Source organism: Vulpes lagopus, chromosome 16, assembly GCF_018345385.1.
Source record: "Vulpes lagopus strain Blue_001 chromosome 16, ASM1834538v1, whole genome shotgun sequence".
Lineage (NCBI taxonomy): Eukaryota > Metazoa > Chordata > Mammalia > Carnivora > Canidae > Vulpes > Vulpes lagopus.
In genome coordinates, this window is record NC_054839.1 from 52870592 (window position 1) to 52888453 (window position 17862).

The 17862-nt window shown below is 35.8% G+C and overlaps 1 protein-coding gene across 1 annotated transcript in view; it reads right to left on the bottom strand.

Annotated features, from left to right (window-relative positions):
- Window positions 1-17862, bottom strand: part of VWA8 (von Willebrand factor A domain containing 8) — a 342545-nt gene that overhangs the window by 286189 nt on the left and 38494 nt on the right. The window contains exons 4-5 of the mRNA XM_041731061.1: window positions 17723-17833; window positions 1437-1604 (exon numbers count right to left, since the gene is read on the bottom strand). Of these exons, the coding sequence (XP_041586995.1) occupies window positions 1437-1604; window positions 17723-17833 (279 nt within the window). The remainder of the gene's footprint in view (window positions 1-1436; window positions 1605-17722; window positions 17834-17862) is intronic.

The following is a 17862-nucleotide window of genomic DNA, read 5'->3' on the forward strand; positions in this document are numbered from 1 at the left end:
TCCTGCCAGCCATGGAGCATCAGTTCAGTTAGAACCTCTGGTGCCAACATGTATTTAGTGCCCACTGTGTCCTGGGCTTGTATTTGCTGCATCAAAAAGAAACATACAACATAGATTCTGTTCTTGAGTAATTTGTAACCACCTTGGGGCAGTTAAATTAGCATATGTGTACCTCTACAGCACAGGTGTCAGAGAGACTCTAAGTCCTAGAATGCAGACTTGCCCTTTTGTGACATTACATGAAACCCTTCTCCAAAGCCTCTGAAGGGCCCCACACCCTCTTATTGTGGCCCTCTTTATATCAACTTGCAACACAGCATTTAAAGATCTTATTGTACTTTTTAATTCATTCAACAAATAATTCTTGAGCACCCCAAGTGTCAGGCATTGCTCTAAGAGCTTGAGATAACATCAGCAAAAAAAAAACTCCTGCTCTACTGAAAGTTATAACATAGTAGAGGGAGGCAGCAAATAAACTAAAAACATAGCAAGTAAATAAATCCTATGAGATATTAGAAGATGAAGGAAAAACTAGAGCAGAGTCAGGGAACATGAGGGCAGAGGGGATCCTGAAATGTCAAATAGGCAGGTGAGAGCAGGCTTCACTGATAACAACATTTGAGCAAAGATTTAAAGGAATACAGAAGTAAGCCAGGCAGGTATCTGGGAAAACCATTCTGGAAGAGCAAGTGACTTCTGCAAAGCACTAGAATGCCTACCCAGCAGATTTAAGGTATAGTAAAGAGAACACACTATCAGCTGGAGTGAAATAAAAAATGACAGCAGGAGGTAAGGCCAAAGGAGCAGTAAGAGCTCAGATCAGACAAGACCTATTTTCCATTGGAAGACTTTGGGTTTTATACTGAGGAGAGGGTTAGGAACAGAGGTCTGATCTCATCTTTCCCACGTTTTAAAGAGATCACGGAGTGTTATGGGGGGAGCCAGAATGGAATCGGGGGTTGTTAGAAGGGTCTTACAACAATGCAAGCATCAGATACAGGCAGCCTGGACCGTCAGAGTACCTGTTAAATATCTTATTCACTTCTGCCAATATCTACTGGAGTTTGAACTTCTGGAGGCCAAGACTATACTTTGCCCATTTGTCTTCCCTGAGCTTCTAGAAGCCATTAAGACTCTCAGTACGGTTCTTGGGAGACAGAAAAGGAAGATAGGAAAGGAGGGAGAAAGAGAAGAGAGCGTTAAAAGGGGATGGGGTTGGGAACAAATAGTTATTATATTGCCAAAAAAAAACCCAAAAGTAAAAATCTGAGGGATCTTCTAATATGATCTGCAGACTCATGACCTAAGTGCAGCAACCTGCCACAGCTATGAGCCACCTGAACACTTTCCTCATTCCTATACAATCATGTCTTACAACAAATGGCACCACCCACAGCTTAGCTGCCAGGATAAAGGAGCCGGATTTTTCTTCTTACTTGGAGAAGCTTGTCATAACGCTCTGAAGACATGAGGAAACGTCCATCTTCAAGCTGCATCTCCCTATTTTCCAGCAAGTTGTTCAAAACGGGTAGAACATTCCTCTCCGCCTTTTCCAAGCCTTCCAAAATAAGGGTTCTGCCTTCTGTGGCTGCACGGACCGCACACTATTGCCAAGAAACAAAAGCAATATGAGAACACTGTAGATGCCAGAGCATGGTCTCATTTTTCGTGTAATGCAAATTAAACTCGTGGTTCTTATTAGAGGGACCAGGACACCAGGAAAGCTGAGTTTGGAGATGTTGGTTTTGTTGTATCTGCCCCTATGATCTTAGGCAAGTGATTTTTCATTCTTCAGGCCTGCTTCCCTATTTGTAACATGAAGGGATGGGAAGAAAGGATCTCTGAGGCTCCTTTCAGCTGCAATATTTTAGATAGTTGCCCAGTGAAGCAGAAAACCGTAGCTGTTTGTAGCTGTTTCTGAATCCACCACAGAGTTAAACAAGAGAACAGATCCCTTAACTAGAAAAAATAAATGAAGCGTATGGTCCACCCTGACTCTCCCGCAAGCTTCTTGCGAGGATCAAATATGCTAGGTGAGAACTTGTGGGGGTGGGAATCATTGAAACAAGAGTCACCATCAAAATGAACTTGGGTTTGTGTACTGTTCAATGCTGACAACATTATAAACTTACCAAAACAGAAAAAGAGTCAGGTTTTACAACAGACTTATTATAACTATAGTCCTAGAAGTCTTCCAAATAAAGTTTAAAAAATTAAACTTAATTTTTAATAGAATAAAAAAAATAGGAAATAAAGTAGACCCCAAACGGTGAGAGACAGGAAAACCAACCAAAAAAGTACTAAAGATGTGAAAAAAAATATTTCTTTAATAGATAAACCCTGAATAAAATCGAAAAAAAAAAATACTTTTTTGGTCAAAAATCCTTGAAAACATGGTTAAAAAAAAAGAAAACCTCAAAGACATTTCTCCTGTTCATTCAACAACAGACAGAGAATTAACATGCTAAACTTATGCTCTCACTCTCTCCATAAGTCTCCTTCTTCGGCCTCCATGGTACTGTCTTCTCTTAGAAAAACCATTTCTCTTTTGTCTGCCTGACCATTCCCTGTAGGTAATGCAAGAATCACATCTTTAGCTCACAGTTCTTACTCTACGAGGTCTGGCCTGAGTGATCTCATTTAATCATAAAGTTCCAACCACCTTTATGCAGATGATTCCCTAATCTTGAGCCCCCCTGCCAAGCTCCACCACAGACTCATCATATGGTCTCAATTTAGACTCCACAAAACACCTCAGGCTCCGCTGTACAACACTGAACACATCATCCTTTCCTCTAAATTTGCTCTTCCTCCTGTACTTTCTATTTAAGATGGAAGTACCATTCACCCATAGCAGGATCTTTGATTCCTATCTCACCTCTTACATTCAATTTATCACCATGTCCTGATGATTTAACTTCCTTAATATTTCTTTAACTCATCCATTCTACCCCCTTACCTCTCAGATACTCCCCCTAAGTCTAAGCTCCTCAAGTTGGCATATATATGTCCTTTACAATATGGCATCTATGTATCTATCCAACACCATTTCCTGGCAATAGCTTAACTCATATGTGGTGTTTTTGCACCAATGGACTGGTTGTGACTTCCTCTTAAACATATATATAACCATATAGCTTTACTAGAAAAATCTGTATATATATATTGACCCTTTTGCTTAAAATTTAATTTTCTCAAAAAAATTTTAATTTTCTCCACAGTAGTTAGCCCAAAATGATCTGGATGTTTGATGGGAAGATATAAAGATTATTTCTTTTTTTTTTAAAGAGTTAATATCTAGAGAAATTTCTCAAATAGCAATACAATGACTTTCCAAGTGTAGACAAGAAAACAGACATTGTTTAATCAAATATCATTTCAATAAAATGTTGAATTTTACACTATATTTTAGAATTTAGCTTATTTATAAATTTTTATGAAAACTGCATTAGACTTAACATGATCACCTCATTTTAAAAATAAGAAATGTATGCATAATCCTTCAAATCTATCATTTTCAAATATATTTTAATTATTTTCTACCAAACTAGCCATCTTGTGGTAGTAGCTTCAGTTTTTGTTTTTGGTTTTTTTTAAGATTTTATTTACTCATTTATTCATGAGAGACACAGAGAGAGGCAGAGACATAGGCAGAGAGAAGCAGGCTCCCTATGGAAAGCCTGATGCGAGACTTGATCCCAGGACACTGGAATCATGACCTGAGCCAAAAAAGCAGATGCTCAAACACTGAGCCACTGAGGTACCCCAAGTAGCTTCACTTTTAAAAATAATGCATGGATATAAGTGACTCTGTATTTCCTAAAAAAAAAAAAAAAAAAAAAAAAACCAAAATTAGAATCTCATTTTTGAGATTTTGTAAAACACAAAGCCACAAAAATGGTTTCTGAAACATTAAAAATCAAAATGTAAACTACTTCTTATAAAAATTCATGTTTCAGCTAACATCTCAATTAAGCTTTCTTTCAAAAGAATCTACTGCAAGAAAGCATCACTCATAAGAAGAAAACATAAATATAATTAAGAGAAATAAATATAATTTACAATTATAATTCAAGAGAAATAAATGTTATCAAAACCTATGGTAATATTCTTTAAAAGTTCTATCAATCTTTGTTACAAAACAGACTAAATACTGTATTTGACTTTTAAAAACTTCATAAAGATGAAAACACATGTTTTCTAAGATAAAACTAGAAATACAGATATCAAAATTTAATGGTTTCCCAACTGTGTGGCAGGGAAGACAAAGTGTAGACAACATAGGGCAACAACAAACACTACTTCTATTTAACTCAGATATATTTTGGTTTGTTTATATAAAGAATCTTTTCAGAGGCATTTGGAATAAGCTATATAGTGAGAGATCAGAAACGGAAGCTAAATACATAAATAATTCCTTTCATCTACTCTAATGGAGGTAGGTGCTGTGACCATAAAATGGAAAAAATAGTGCAGATGAAAGATGATAATACTATCTAAAGACCACTGGAGGGTGGCCCGGGTGGCTCAGCGGTTTAGCACCTCCTTCAGCCCAGGGCGTGATCCTGGAGTCCAGGGATGGAGTCCCATGTCCGGCTCTATGCATGGAGCCTGCTTCTTCCTCTGCCTGTGTCTCTGCCTCATTCTCTCCGTATATCTCTCATTAATAAATAGATAAAATCTTAAAAAAAAAAAAAAAAAGTTAAAAAAAAAATAAAGACCACTGGAAAACCTAACAAATGCCGCACCTCTTCTCCAGAGTAAAACGCATGCAGGTATATGTATACAATGGAGACCTCAAGTTAATAACCTTACTAGTAAAGAATGATAGAAAACCACCATAAAAATTCTTGTTGGAAACAAGAATCATCAATGGTTGGTAAAATAACTGGGTAAAAGTGTGATGAGAAATGGAATATTTGTATAGATTCAAAAATATCTCCCTGCAACACATTTATAAGAGACAAAAGGAAAAATAATACAACAGTGGAGGAATCTGGAAGTTACCGCCTTAACCAAGTGATCAAAATTAACATTTCCAGTAAAGAGATGTATCGATTTCATGTGCTAAATTTCTAATATAATGCTCTGAGACAGGTACAACACCACTTCTATGGTATTTTTGCTAAAAACGCATGATCTCAATCAACTCCTGAGGGAACAGACAAGCCCAAGTTGAGCTACATTCTACAGGATGACTGGCCATGAAGAGAAGAGAGAGACCTGCTGGTAGTAAGGGCAACTGAGCTGGGACAGTGCAGCTGATGGCAGCCATTTTTTTTTTTTTAAATGAAGCAAAAAATTGAACATGTTCCAATGGTGATGAGGAAGAGCTGGTAAAGGACAGAAAAGAGAGTGCATAATTATTGAAATAAAACTGAAGAATTTGCTACTTGATGTTGGAGATAGTTTGACCCATCGACTGAGAGGGAAAGTCATAGGGTCTACAGTGTAGTAACTGGTATGCATGAATCAAGTTCTTCCATTTATGCTATTTGATTTAATCCTCATGACAGCCCTCTAAAGTAGACACTATTTTACCCAATTTTTCAATTGAGGTTATACAGCTTGAAAACGGCAAAGCTAAAAATTTTAACCTGTCCTTAAGTGATGGAGAAATTAAGTAGATAAAGAAACAAGAGGTCAATGAATAACGCAACCGCAGATGATTAGTAACTTCACAATCTAGTTTTACTAGGCATTGGAATTTGTTGTGCCTGTTTAAAAAAAAGAAAAACAAAATCTGCACAATACATTTCTATACATACAAGAGACTCCATTCAACTCAAACTTTATTTGACTATGTAGCAGTGCCCTAAAGTTTTCTAGGGGTAACTATAATCACATTTTCCCCAAATTAATATTGTTTTTCAAGACAATTGTGATATTATGATATGACTAAATATATATTTGGTCAGCAGTTCCTGCTGTAGAACTTCTAAAACTCTTGGAATTTACTGAGTGATGGAGGTGAAAGGGGAATCTTTTGTTATTCAAAATAAATCCCTCTCAAACATACCAACCGAGTTTATGCTAATGAGGCAGATCTTGATTGATCCCTAATACCTTTAGGGTGGGGGATGGTTGCCAGAAAAACCTACCACATGATAGAGCTGGAACATTAAGTCCTAGCTCCAGACCTCTAGGGAGAAGAGAGGCAAGACTGAGTAAATCACCAATGGCCAGTGATTTATTTAATCACTCAAGTCTATTATTGGAACTCCCTCAAAAACCCTACACAATAAGATCTGGAGAGCTTCCTGGTTGGTGAAGACATCCACATGCCAGAAGGGTGAGACACCCCAAATGCAACAGGGGCAGAAGCTCCTACACTCGGGACCCTTCCTGTCCTCACCTGATGTACTTCTTCATCTGGCTATTCATTTGTATCCTTTATGATATCCTTTATAATAAACCAGTAATTATAAACAAAGTGTTTCCTTAAATCCGATGAGCCATTCAAGCAAATTATTAAACTGAAGGAAGGGGTTATAGGAATCCCTGATATACAGCCAGTCAGCCAGAAGTATAGGTGGCTCAAACCTGCAGCTGGCATCTGGAGTAGGGGTAGCCTTAGATTACACCTCTAACTTGTGGGGTCTGTGTTAACTCCAGGTAGTTAGCATCAGAATTGAACTAAATTCTAGGATACCCTGTTGGTGTCTGCAGAGAATTGGAGAACTGCTTGGTGTGGAAAACCTACACATTTGGAGTCAGAAGTGCCACGAGCAGAAACAAATCATAACAGTAGTACACTGTCAAATCAAAGAAATCTCTGGAACTGAGTAGCAGTGAACTAGTCTTTTCGCCAAATTTATGTAGGAAATTTACCCTTTGTCTTCATCTTTCTACTCTAATTTCTATCTTTGACGATTACTCCTCCTACCCCTCAAAGACCAGTCCTTTTTGTACCTTGAGCTTAGTGGCATCCCCTCCCACCTCCTCCAAAATCTTCCAACAACTATACCATTTCTTAATTGCATTTTCAACTTCCTTCTCTTCTACAAACACGTCTATACTTTAGGAAAACCTACAGTCTCCTAATACTTCCTAACATCCTCTCTTTATTTTCAAGCCCCTTGAAATACAGTCCCATACACATTGCCTCTATAAGCCTTTATCATTCTTGTTTTACTGAAACTGCTCACTTGCAAGCACCAAAAGTCAAAAGTCAAACAGCCAAGTATCAGGTATTTTCTTGATCTTCATGTTCTCTTTGCCTCCAAGTATTTTCCTTTGATTCTCTCTGGTGCTTCATCTTCTATCTTAGACATTTACCAAGTAGGTTTTCCCTCTGGCTTTCCCCAACCCTTCTGACACCTGTACTCTTTACAAAATTAAAAAAAAAAAAAAAAAAAAAAAAAGAGCAAACATTTCCTAAGGTTCTATCCTCAACCTTTTTCCATTTGTTATTTTATTAGCGAAGTTCTAACCTACAAATTCTTACTTGTTCACTGAGTAGCCATTATATGGCAGGTGCTATGTTATGTGCTACATTAAGTAAACAGCAACAATAGCAATAGACGGCATATTTTTCATTTTCTTTATCTCATCTTTCCTGAGAAACATACCATATGCCCCTAACCATCCTCCTGAGCTCCATACTCCCATTTCCTTTTTAACATCTCCATAGAGGTATTCAAACTCAACATGCTAAATCAAATACGACTTCTATCTTAAACCAAACTCTCTTCCTGATGTTGATTTCAATTAAAGCCTACCAATTAAAGTCTCACTGATTCTCTTGCCACCCAGAATTCATTACTTCTGACTCCTGAAACGACTCAAGTATAATCTCTAAATAGTTCATGCATCCATCACCCCTTCAATCCTCACTAGCATCATCTCAACAGGAGCCTTCCTTCACTTCCTGTTCATTTTACTGAAAGAGTCCATTGGAACAGGCACCATATCTACATATCTATTATTGTCCATTGTCCTCAAGATGATCATATTTTACTTGCTGGAAGTTAGAGACTGAATCACGCCATCTGAAAAGTCTATTCCAACAATGAAATCTATAATTATGCAATGTAGCTCAACTTTATTAAGAGTATTATGTTTTAAAATTCTTCAAAGCTTTTTTTCTTATTATTTTACACACAATTTGAGTGGCAATGACGGTGGATGCTTTATAGTGCAAATGAAGCCAACGATAAGAATATAATAAGAGGATTATAAATTTATAAGAGTGCTGTATTTATTTTTAGAAAAAAAGAATGAAAAGAAAAAATTCAACATGCAGAGAAGGATCACCCAAGGTTTTTAACTTTCTTCCAGACTTGCCCTTTGGATACGTGGCTATAGACCCAGTACATACTCGTAAATTAAAATGTTTAAATGCAGGCAAGAATACAGGCTAAAAGGAGAAAACCTTAATAAGATGCTTTTTGGTAATAAAATCTGAATCACTGAATTTACAGAAATAATACTAGTTAGTAATTCAGCATCATCTTGCTTCCTGATTGTTCCTTAAAATAGTCTAAAAATGATGAAAATAATCAGTACTGCCAAACTTTATTAATACAATCTCATCACATTTGTAAAGTATGTTGAAAAAAAGTTTTAAAAAAAAGAATAATGTTTCAAACAACTACACAGCAAATCCATTAAGTAATATATCTACAACATATTGTATCATGCAGTAAGTCTCTTAATTAGAAATGCTGGAGAGAGAAAAAATTGTTACAGGTTTTGTACCCAACAGAGGCCCAAACGTGTTACCCTCCCTGCATCGATGCCCCTTTGCCCCCTGTCTACTCAGCACGTAAGGGTGGAGCCATAATGCTGAAGTTTTCCTCGTTCTCCCATAAGCCTGTTCATCTCCCCAACAAAAGTCTCAGGTCCCCAAAGGGTGAGAACCCTGCCTTTGCATTGTCCTGGTGCAGAACTGGCTCACAGAAGACTTTTAGTGTTTATGGAATAAAAATGTAACAGCTCGGGATCCCTGGGTGGCGCAGCGGTTTGGCGCCTGCCTTTGGCCCAGGGCGCGATCCTGGAGACCCGGGATCGAATCCCACATCAGGCTCCCGGTGCATGGAGCCTGCTTCTCCCTCCGCCTGTGTCTCTGCCTCTCTTTCTCTCTCTGTAACTATCATAAATAAATAAAAAAAAAAATTAAAAAAAAAAATGTAACAGCTCAATTAAAAGATGCTGTTATGTAAGTTTAGGAAGAATTTTTTATATGAAGGATAATAGTTATCTATGCCCACACTTGTTATGAGAAGAGAACACGTTTAACTGTCAGCATGAATGACTAAGGCTATATATTTCAAATATTTTCTATACAGATTTTTTAAATAAAAAACTTTCAAATAAAGTAATGGTGGTATACTTTTCCCTTGGAATCTTAAAAAGAAGGGAGCACTACATACATATTTTATGTGGAATGAATATTTGTAATCGTTACTCAAAGTAGAAATTACATCAACCATAAGGATCCTTTCCTGCCCTTCAAGCTATAGAACTTCCAAAGACCTAATTTTCTCAAATAGAAATCAGAAAAAATGCAGCCAGATCCTTCTGGACAAACCATATCACAGCTTTAACAACCCAACATGCAGGCATGAAGGGTTTCAAGATAAAAGAGGCTGCATGACCTAAAAATCAAAACCTGTCTAAGCCCCTGTTCTAGATTTGCTTCTGACTTGATAAAAGACCTTAGGCAAACAATTAATCTGGAGGTCTGTGTCCTCATTTACTAAATGAGAATATCCTCAAGGGGTATTGCACAATGCCACTATTTATGAAAGAAAACAGTACTGCAAAAGACATTTAAAGCTATCAGATCTATTAAAATAGAAATTATTATTAATATAACCATGATTTAATGAAAATAGATTCCAAAGAGCTTCAAATGACTCAAAATGGCTACAGTAACAGTACCGAGGAAGCCAAAGAAAGATGAAAATAATTACATTTTAAGTTCATTTCAAAATATCAGAATAGGATCAGATTGATTTTTCATTGCACCCCACTTACCTGCTATTGGTAATTCAAGCTAGTTACTTTCCTTCTCTGAGCTTCCATTTCTTTCTAAATCTATACTACTTACTGTGCTTATCTCACAGATTCTGGTGAAGATGAACCAAGATAACCTCTGGCTCACAATAAACCTCTACAAAATGATTAGCTGTTATTACTATCAATACTGTCATCCTTGTAGTCCTGGTGGCCATCATCATCATCACCATTGCTCTTTCAGGGAAATAGCATATGGTACAAAGGACCAAAACTTTGGAATTGGACAGATCCTAGTTCAAATTCCACCTATTATTTATCAGTTGTATGTCCATGGCCCTCTAAGGCTCTGTTACTTTACCTATAAGATTGGGAAGTCATCTCCCTCCTAAGGATGTTCTGAGGATTAGATGCAATCACATAAAGCACATAGTACTATAGAGGTCTCAATAAAAGTTGTTTTTCTACCTTGATTTTTAAATTTTATTTTATTTCAAATTCTAGGATAGTTAACCCACAGTGTTATATTATATACCCTGATTCTTTTTAAAGAATTATGTAAATCTGTCAGTTAACATTATATGAGTATACAAGAGTTGGCCTGAGCAAGAGGGTAACATGGTAAGGACCAAAGGCCTGAGTTCTGACTAACACAGAGGCCAGAATAAACAGAGAGAGACCTTCTCGAACTGTCCAAGTGACAATCAGAACATTTTATAACAATATGGTTGTAAAGGGTCTGGTCCAAGTAACAGAATTCAGCCACTTTCCACAGCTTTGTTTCTTCTATACACAAAGAAGAAGAATTTTTAAATTCCAAATACTTAATTTATCAATGAACTTCTGAAATACAACTTTGTAATTTTATTTTTTTTATTTTATTTATTCATGAGAGACAGAGGCAGAGACACAGGCAGAGGGAGAAGCAGGCTCCCCGCAGGGAGCCCGATGAGAGACTAGATCCCAGGACTCCGGGATCATGCCCTGAGCTGAAGACAGACAGATACTCAACCACTGAGCTACCCAGGCATCCCTAACTTTGTAATTTTAAAAGTGGTTCCACTGGAAAGTAGCTTCAGCAACCACAAATACGATTAAGTGTACAAGTAAATGTTTTCCTCTATTTGCTAAAATAAGTAAAATGCATTTTGACAAACTAGAAATATTATTTTCTGATCAACAGCACTGTTATTTGATTTATTAGGAGTTGCTTTTGATGACCTACAATATTTAAGCAGTTCATTAAGAAAAGGTTAATCCTTTTTTTTTCTCTATCAATAAGAGAGAATCAAGAATAATCCCAAACAGCCAAACTGGGTGGCTTAGTAGTTAAACATCAGTCTTTGGCTCAAGTTATAATCTCAGGTTCTGAGAAGGAGCCCCACATGGGGCTCCCTGCTCAGCGAGGAATCTGCTTCTCCCTCTCTCTCTGTCCCTCCTCACCACTTGTATATACTTTTTCTCTCTCTCAAATAAATAAAATCTTTAAAAAAAAGAATAATCCCAAACAGAAGACATTAAAATATAATTCATTTTCTCTATTTTGTATATGATCAATAAACACTTTATAAAGAGGAAAAAATATAATTGTTTAAAGTGCATTTTTATGCTTAATATTAAATACATACATCATACATTATGGAACTGCATGGTACCATGTCAAACAAATTAACAAGACTCTAATGTGAAAAAAGCTCCTGGCTTAGGAAAAGTTAAAGAAAATCATTTGAACTTTCCCATCCTGGATTTTTACTCCCCAAATTATCTTGAGTGTCTTCTCTCAATAAAACATTAAAACCGAAATATAATTTATTTGTGGGTTAGTTAATTTATATTGGTTCAAATTTGAGTAATGGAAGCAGTTTTCTATTGACTTAAAGTCTTCCACTCTAGCTTTTTGTAGTCACATAGCAAAAAAGAGTATTAGTAAAGAGAATGTCAACAAATGAGGTAAGAAAAATATCAATGATAATTTACTTTTTTCAGGTTATTTTATCTTCTGAAGCAAATGAAAGTTAATGTGGTAACAAAATATCTTTTGGTCTCCTTATGTCTCCATGGGTGTCAAAATGCCAATCATATAAATTTCTTTAACCAATTCTTTTTTAACAGCTTAATCTGTAATCCACTCAGCAAAGTAGTTGTATAATTTTAAATTACACGAACAAGTAGGTAAGTTTGGCAAATATTTATATATACAAAACAGTGTAAATTTCCATTTTCTTAACAGACTATAACTTACTTCATTGTACCCTTTTCCTTTTCCATATCCTCTCAATTCCTTGATATGATAGAAGCAGTAGGCAATAAACATATAAAAAAGATTCAGCCTGCTTAGTAATTTTTTAATGCCAATTAAATCCTACTAATTTGGCAAAGTACATTCAAAGAAATACCCAATACTGACAAGAATCCATGAGGCAATCCTCATCGCACACTGATGAAAGCATGAGTTGGAACACCCTTTCCAAAAAGTAATTTGGCAAAATATATTATTCTTGAATTATTCTTGAAAATGTCTAGATCTTTTGATGAGTAATTATACTTCTAGTATTCAAGTCTAAAAAATACTCAGAGATTACATGATACAAATAAAATGATATTTAACAAAGCCTTATTTATAACAGTGAAAACTTAGAAAAAACCTAAATTACCAACATGGGAATATGGATAAAATGGGAATGTTAAATAAATAATAGCACATCTATTAGATAAAATACTGTATGGACACTAAATATTATATTTTGAGGAATATCTAGTATCATAGGAAGATGCTTCTGATAAAATATCAGGTTTTTTAAAAAGCTGGCTATAAAATGATATATATATGGTATACAATTTTTGTAAAAATTATTGTACATGATTAAGTAGATATGCATGTAGGCACAGTAGAAAATGATATAGAAAATATTTACACTGTTGGCCTTGAAGGGGAAGAGAAAAGTAATTTTTATATCCTTCCCAATGCCCTTTAGCAATTACTTTATTACACTATCCTTCATTACTATGGTTTTGTTTCCCCCATTAGAACATAAGCTCTATCACACCTGGGTGGCTCAGTCAGTTAAGTGAATGACTTTTGGTTTGGGCTCAGGTCATGATCTCAGGGTTGTAAGATTGAGCCCCATGCCTGGCTCCGTGCTGAGTGTGGAGCCTGCTTAAGATTCTCTCTCCCTCTTTCTCTGCTCCTCTCCCCACTCCCTACTCCTGCACCTGTGTGTGCACTCTCTCTCTAAAAATGAATAAACGAAATTTTTTTAAAAAAAGCACTACAATGACAGGAATTTGTTTCTTTTGCTCACTGCACCTAGACAGTGCCTAACACACAGCAGTCATTGGATAAATATTTAACAAGTTCTCTATATTATGTATATATATATATATATATATATATATATATATATATATATATATACATGTATCTATAAAAAGCATTTATAATATTGTTAATCAGGAAAAAATAAACATTATTTTGAAATAAAATACAAATTCCCTACTATAGAATTATTAACCTAATTCTAACCTTCAAGAGTAGCAATACAGGTTAACCTCTCACTTTATCATCAATCATCCTTAATCCTGCATGCAAATAAGTGAAGAAGTTAATAGTCATGACCCTCAACTTGGAACTGGGGGTTTTGCCAAGGTTTCCAGCTGAAATGTCAATTAGTAATCACTTGAATGTCAGTCACATATGCATGCATCGAACACACTGAACAATCCAAACTCTCTCTCCCAGCACCCACCACATGGCCACAGGCATTTTTTCACTGATGTTGGCCCACCTAGGTTAGAGCCATCACCTACTAGTGAATGATGATAGTGCCTCCCCCTTGATAACCAGACATCAAGTTAAGAATATTCATTATTCTTAATGTTCCATTATTATGGTTAAGAGTATTAAACAAATAAAAGAAATTCCCAAATGACCAGATGGTAGTCAATTGGCAACTTCATCTATCTAGAATCCAGATGAGAACTATTATTCATTCTGAAGATTCAAAATAGGTGTCAAAAAAACAAATCTTTTCAATTGTAGAGCCCCTCTGGTCTTAACCGGAACCTACTTATTCTTAATTTACTTAAAATTTTAACAAGATTGATTATCCAAAGGAGAAATCTATCATCAAATGTAAATGCCAGTCATATTCCAGACAGTTTTTAGGTGCCAGAGATAAACAAGAAAGTTACATTCTGGTGGGGCACACAGACCATAAACATGGAAACAAAGAAATAATTAGGTAAATTCAGATAGTGATAGGTACTCTGAAGATCACATTGTGTAACATGATGGCACCATATATGTGGAAGGGGGGTGTGCATCATCAGTGATTACTAAAACGTTCTGAGAAGTTATAATCTGAATGATGAGGAGGCGGGAATATATAGATCTGGGAAAAGATCATACCAGGCAGAGGAAATATTAAGTACAAAGGCTGTGAGGGTGGAAAGTGTTTGATCTATTTTTAAGAAGAGAACAAGGCCATGCAGCAGGAGCTGAGAAAGCAAGGGAAGGGGAGAAAGGAGCTGAGGTAGACAAGATCTGGTCCCGTAGAGTATTGCAGGCCATATTAAAGGGTTTGGATTTGGGGATCCCTGGGTGGCGCAGTGGTTTGGCGCTTGCCTTTGGCCCAGGGGGCAATCCTGGAGACCCAGGATTGAATCCCACATCAGGCTCCCGGTGCATGGAGCCTGCTTCTCCCTCTGCCTGTGTCTCTGCCTCTCTCTCTCTCTCTCTCTCTCTCTCTCTGTGACTATCATAAATAAATAAAAATTTTTAAAAAATTTTTTTAAAAAAAGGGTTTGGATTTTATTCTGAGTGTGATGGGACTGCACAGGTGTAAGCAAGGAACTGTTGTGATCTCATTATGAACAAATAATAAAGACCTATTAAAAGAAGAAAAATATGAAAATCAGATACTATCTCAACAAACAGTCTGAAGTAACTTAGGAAAAGGACAATGTTCCTATACCACAATCACTGGCTCTGAAGGTGTCCGTGCATTACATCCTAAGTAACTGATGTTCATCATAACAAGTAGGACTTGCCAAGAAAACATAAAGTATAAGATACTAGCATTGATTTATAATAGCACTTTAAATATTTTTTAAACTTTAAAATAGATATCATCCAAAAATATGCTTTTTAGAATGGCAGGGAGAACATAATATTACATAGCATTATCTAAATAATTTACTTTAAGAAATACAAAGTTTTAAGGTACCTTTAAAAATAGTAAGCATATTAAAAATAATAATAGTAAGCATATTAAAGTCCACTTTCACTTCCTCACTATTTGTACTGCGACAATCAATCCAAATACAAAATTCACTCAAAAAGTATGTTTTTAAATCCACACTCTACCAGAGCCAGTTCTTCCGGTGTCATTAAGTCTGTTCCCATCTCCTCTCTGCTACTTAGGCCGTAATCGTGGTTTTCTACGCCCTCTCCCGAGCTCCTTACTCTTGGTCTCAGTACATTCAGAAAAGAAGTAGGCATTGTAAAGGTATATTTTCTTCCCATGTGTAATTAGAAATAATGTATAAAGTAAACCTTTGCATCATGTGAATAAAACAGGTTTCTTTAAAATGTACTTGTGTGCTTCATCCACAAAGGATTACTTTTTAATTGGAAATGTGAACTTCTCAGGTTTTCCACTACATGGTGCCAAGTGTGATCACCATTAAAGGTGGTGACTGCCAAATCTCTCCATTTTAAGTACATTTTTCCTTTTGTAACTAATAAGTAATCTATAAGACAAGGTGAATATCCTGGTCTTCAAAAATTCATTCACTCAGTGTTTCCTTTTACAATTATATTTGACCCCTGAATAACATGTTTGAACTGGATAGGTCCTCTTACATGCAGATTTTTTTCAATATAGTACAGTACTACTGTAAATGTGTTTTCTTTATAATGTTCTTAATAACATTTCCTTTTTTCTACGTTGCTTTATTGTAAGAATACAGTATATAATGCAGATAATATACAAAATACATTAAATGACTGTTACTGTAAGGCTTCCAGTCAACAATAGGCTATTAGTAGTTAAATTTTGGGGAAGCCAAGATTTATATGCAAATTTTTGATTGCTCAAGGGTCAGCACCCCTGACCTACTCACTGTTCAAAGGCCAAATGTATATTCTTTTAAAGTAATTAAATGTGCTCCCGAGGAAGCTTTCAATTTAGAGAGCTATGAAAATTTCTTCCTTGCCCCACCCCAGATTCTGGGTCACATTTCCCTGAGGTAAGCTCTATTAACTGATTCTTGTGTATCCTTCTGGAAATTTCCAATATATACACAAACATTTATATATTTCTCTTTGTCTTTTTACCACAAATAGGATCAGATTACATATGCTGTCTTGCAACATCACTTACATGCTTTCTCCTAGATTTCTTTCCTATTACTACATACAGATTCATTTTATTCTTTTTAATGGCTCTAGAGAATTCTACTCACCATTATTATTTAACTAGTTTAACTAGTTTCCTAAATATTCTTTTTTTTTTTTTTTTTTTTTTTTTTTGAGAGGGAGAGACAAAGATGAGGTGAGGGGCAGAGGCAAAGGGAAAGAGTACCTTAGGCAGACTCTGTGCCCACTGCAGAGACCTACTTGGGGCCCAATCTCACAACTCTGAGATAATGACATGAGCCGAACTTGAGAGTCAGATGCTTAACCAACTGAGCCAGCCCGAAATTGAGAGTCAGATGATTAACCAACTGAGTCCCTCCTAAATATACATTATTATAGTTTTCATTTATAGTTTTATATGATATCAAACAATGCTATGATAAACACCGTTGCATATGTAACTTTGCATGCTTTATACAAATAACATTTGGAAGAAAAATTGCCAGAAACATAACCGCTGGGTCCAAATATATTTAATTTTTTCTCTATTGATCAATATTGCCAAATTTTCTTTCAAAATTGCATCAACAGCAATGCTGCTTCCTCATAACCTTCTTCCTCATCAACAACGGACATTAGCAGATTTTTAATCTTTGCTAATATGAGAGGTGAAAGAAAAACAATAGCTCATTAACGTTTTCAGTTTAATTTTTATAAATGAAAAGGTTAATAAGCATCTTGTCATGAATTTATTAGACATTTGAAATCTTTCTCCTATGAGTTACTTATTTAAAATCTCTGTCTTTTTTTCTACTAGGTACTTCTAATGAAGAACAATAGTTAATATTTTAAGCTATTTGTTTGAAGAAATATTCAACAAGCTTCATTATAATATTAATAAAATATTATCTTATTTGGTAATCTGTACCTAAAAACCTCCCTCCCTGCCCCCGCCCCCCCCCCCCGTAAAAAGTTGTAGTTCCTGGAAGTATATATTTAATTTCACTATGTTTAACACACCTTTCTACCTACTTGACTTTTAGATCAAAAATACTTTTATAAATGTGCTAGAGAATTTCCTGTATTAAAAGCTCCTTATCTCCTCTTCAAAAATTCAAATTTTATTTGCAAGTACTAGGAAGCAATTAAAAATTCAGAAATCAGCATATTGATCTTTAGGTAACATTTTAGAACCACTCATTTCATCTACAGTTTTTTATTTAGTGCTAAACCAAGAAGGCATTTCCAAGAACAGGAAAACCAAAAATCTAAATTAAATCTATCTAAAGAAAGCACATTACGTTATCTTTCACTATCACACAGGCTATATCTTTGTACTTTAAAAATCAATTTTGCATAGACCTGGACTAAACAGTTATGTGTTGGAGTGTGATAAGAACTTGCCTGATCAATGTAAAAAGCCGTGCCTGCTCGGATCTCTCGACGCTGTTTGAGATCACTTTCAGTGGTGTCCCTTGACAGGGCAATGTATTCGACTTCCCGTTTGGTCAGCTCCTGCAGAGCAGAGGGTGAAATTGTTCCAA